We start from the raw sequence: 2,394 nt of genomic DNA on the forward strand, positions 1-2,394 counted from the left end.
AACGCTATTTCTGACATTTTGAATTGAAAAATCTTCCTGGATGGAAGAGAAACGTCTTCAGACTTGGAAACAAAGTCCAGTGGATTTTCCCTGCTGGGGTCACAAAGCTGCTGGTGCTAAACTCCAGCTGTTTATGGGCGAGAGGCGGGGTCCACTTGGACAGGTCGCCAGTCCATCGCAGGGCATCAATAAAGTTCAATTATTAATAATATTAATATTTAAACGGTGCAGCCAGCTCTGGGCAAAAAGCAGGATTTTCACCACTTCAGATGTTCTCTCTAGTCGCCTTTGAATAACGAGAAGAATCTTTGAAGAACCAAATGTTTTCTGTGAGAAACTGTGACGGTTAGAGACTCCTGATTGTGTTCATTCTGTTACTGCAGCTTGTTCATAAATGTTATTCCTCTGATGAGCAGATCTCAGACGGAGTGCTGGGACTGGTCCTGGTGGCCTGGTCCCCAGCGGCGCCTCATCATTCCTGGGTTTCTGTTGCAGGACGGCCGGCTGCAGGTGGGAGACCAGCTGGTGTCCATCAACAAGGAGTCTCTGATCGGAGTGACGTACGAGGAGGTCCGGAGCATCCTGAACCGCACCAAGCTCAGGTGCGATGCAAACCGAACCAGACGGACTGACAGGCGATTCGGTCTGATCTTAACGGGGAAAACTTCCTGGTGTGTTTCAGACCAGATCCGACGGTAGAGATCGCCTTCATCCGGCGGCGGTCGTCGTCCAGCTCTAGCAGCGGTTCCCACAGTCCTGTCTGTCTGCAGGGCTGTGGAGCCGGGCCCCAGGCTAAGGCCCCTGGGCCGGGGCCTCCGCAGCCAGCTGTGCTCACAAAGATCACTTCCAGCAGGAACCCCCCCTGTGAGACGCTGCCGCCGGTCAACGTCACGCAGGTCAGAGGCTGCATGTTCAGGACCAGACCTGCAGAGGATCAGAGGATGAATATCAAACATTTCCAGATGTTTCTTCATGACGACTTGTTTGCTTCCAGGTGCGAGTTTCTCCGGTCCGACCCGAGCAGCCAGGTGTCTCCTCAGTAGCGCCGAGCGACTGCAGCGGCGACCCGAACCCCGGTGAGTTTCAGTTCACACTGAGAAATCACCCAGAAACCATTGCAAGAAATCTGCTTTGACACTGATCTCTGTTTATTCCCTGGATTGCTGATCGTCCTTTGGTAGTACGGGGTTAAGGTGAAACCACCAGCCGCCATATTGGTACTCCCTAATTAGACCGGTCGCAATATAAGCAATCGGTGCGCTGCAGCATCGAACAACAATGATGTTCTCATTTTAAGGGGGACTTTAGACTTTTAAAATAAAGATAAATTCATCAGTTTGACACAGACTGGCTGCTTCATAGCATCAGAAGATTAACTTTAACTTAATGATAAAAAAATAGGCCCATCACATTGATTAGTCATTATGAAGTCAATGAAGTGTATAAATCATGTAATATAACATATTATACAATCCATCACAATAAAATTAATGTGTTACTGAAGCAGAATGATACAGACGAGCCAAAGGTGATAAATTAATGATGTCCATCTAATATACATGTTACGGTAATTACATCTTATATGTAACATTTTACATCTTACATTATGTCATTACGTCAAACGTTTGAGGGTTTTTTTCTGTCAATCCAAGGCTGGATGTTAACCATCGCCCGATCTCCCGGGGCAAGTAGTTTTTATTGTAGGGAGAGTACAAATTTCATTGCATTTGCCCGCCGGGCAAGTGCAATGATCGCAAAAAAAAATTATTTATCACTCAAAATTACCTTAAAATCACCGACATTCGATAAAAACGACCCAGAAGCCTTGCCGGCGCCATTTTTGTTATTTTGTCCACATTCTCGCGTGATTTTCCGCCAGATGCCGTGATTTTTGTCTGGGAATTGGCGCGAATCAGACACATTTTTTTCGACTTGCCAGGCTAAAAAACAACAACAAGGCAAAAAAATGTATGTACAGTAACACACCCACCAAATATTTCACCCACCACCCATTTCACCCACCGCCCAGATAACCCTGGATTAAAAATGATCGGTCAGGGATTAGGAAGATTGGCATAACTGTACGCCATGCGCACAGTGTAAATATGGCTATCAGTGATGCAGGTCACATATTAAAAAATGTTCATTAAATGTTTTTCTCTTAGACATTGGAGAGGTGCATTTAAATGTTATAGAGCTAAACATTTTAGATTGGTGACCTGTTATGTTATTATTATTGTCATTTATTCTGTCAGGGAAACTAATCCTGAGTCAGTTAAAAGTCAGGGAATTCTGAAATGATGTCAGACTGGAAACCCTGAATAAAATAACTATGTATAATGATTCTCTAGAAAAGTCACATTATATTAATAGTATTATCTTCTATAAACATAC

General features: G+C 44.6%; 1 protein-coding gene across 1 annotated transcript in view; it reads left to right on the forward strand.

Annotated features, from left to right (window-relative positions):
• The window catches only part of stxbp4 (syntaxin binding protein 4), a 34,545-nt gene that overhangs the window by 4,692 nt on the left and 27,459 nt on the right, over positions 1–2,394 (forward strand). Inside the window, exons 4-6 of the mRNA XM_015371801.1 lie at positions 496–602; positions 683–896; positions 995–1,076. Coding sequence (XP_015227287.1) covers positions 496–602; positions 683–896; positions 995–1,076 — 403 coding nt within the window. The remainder of the gene's footprint in view (positions 1–495; positions 603–682; positions 897–994; positions 1,077–2,394) is intronic.

Source organism: Cyprinodon variegatus, unplaced genomic scaffold, assembly GCF_000732505.1.
Source record: "Cyprinodon variegatus isolate N-32 unplaced genomic scaffold, C_variegatus-1.0 Scaffold65, whole genome shotgun sequence".
Taxonomy (NCBI): Eukaryota; Metazoa; Chordata; class Actinopteri; order Cyprinodontiformes; family Cyprinodontidae; genus Cyprinodon; species Cyprinodon variegatus.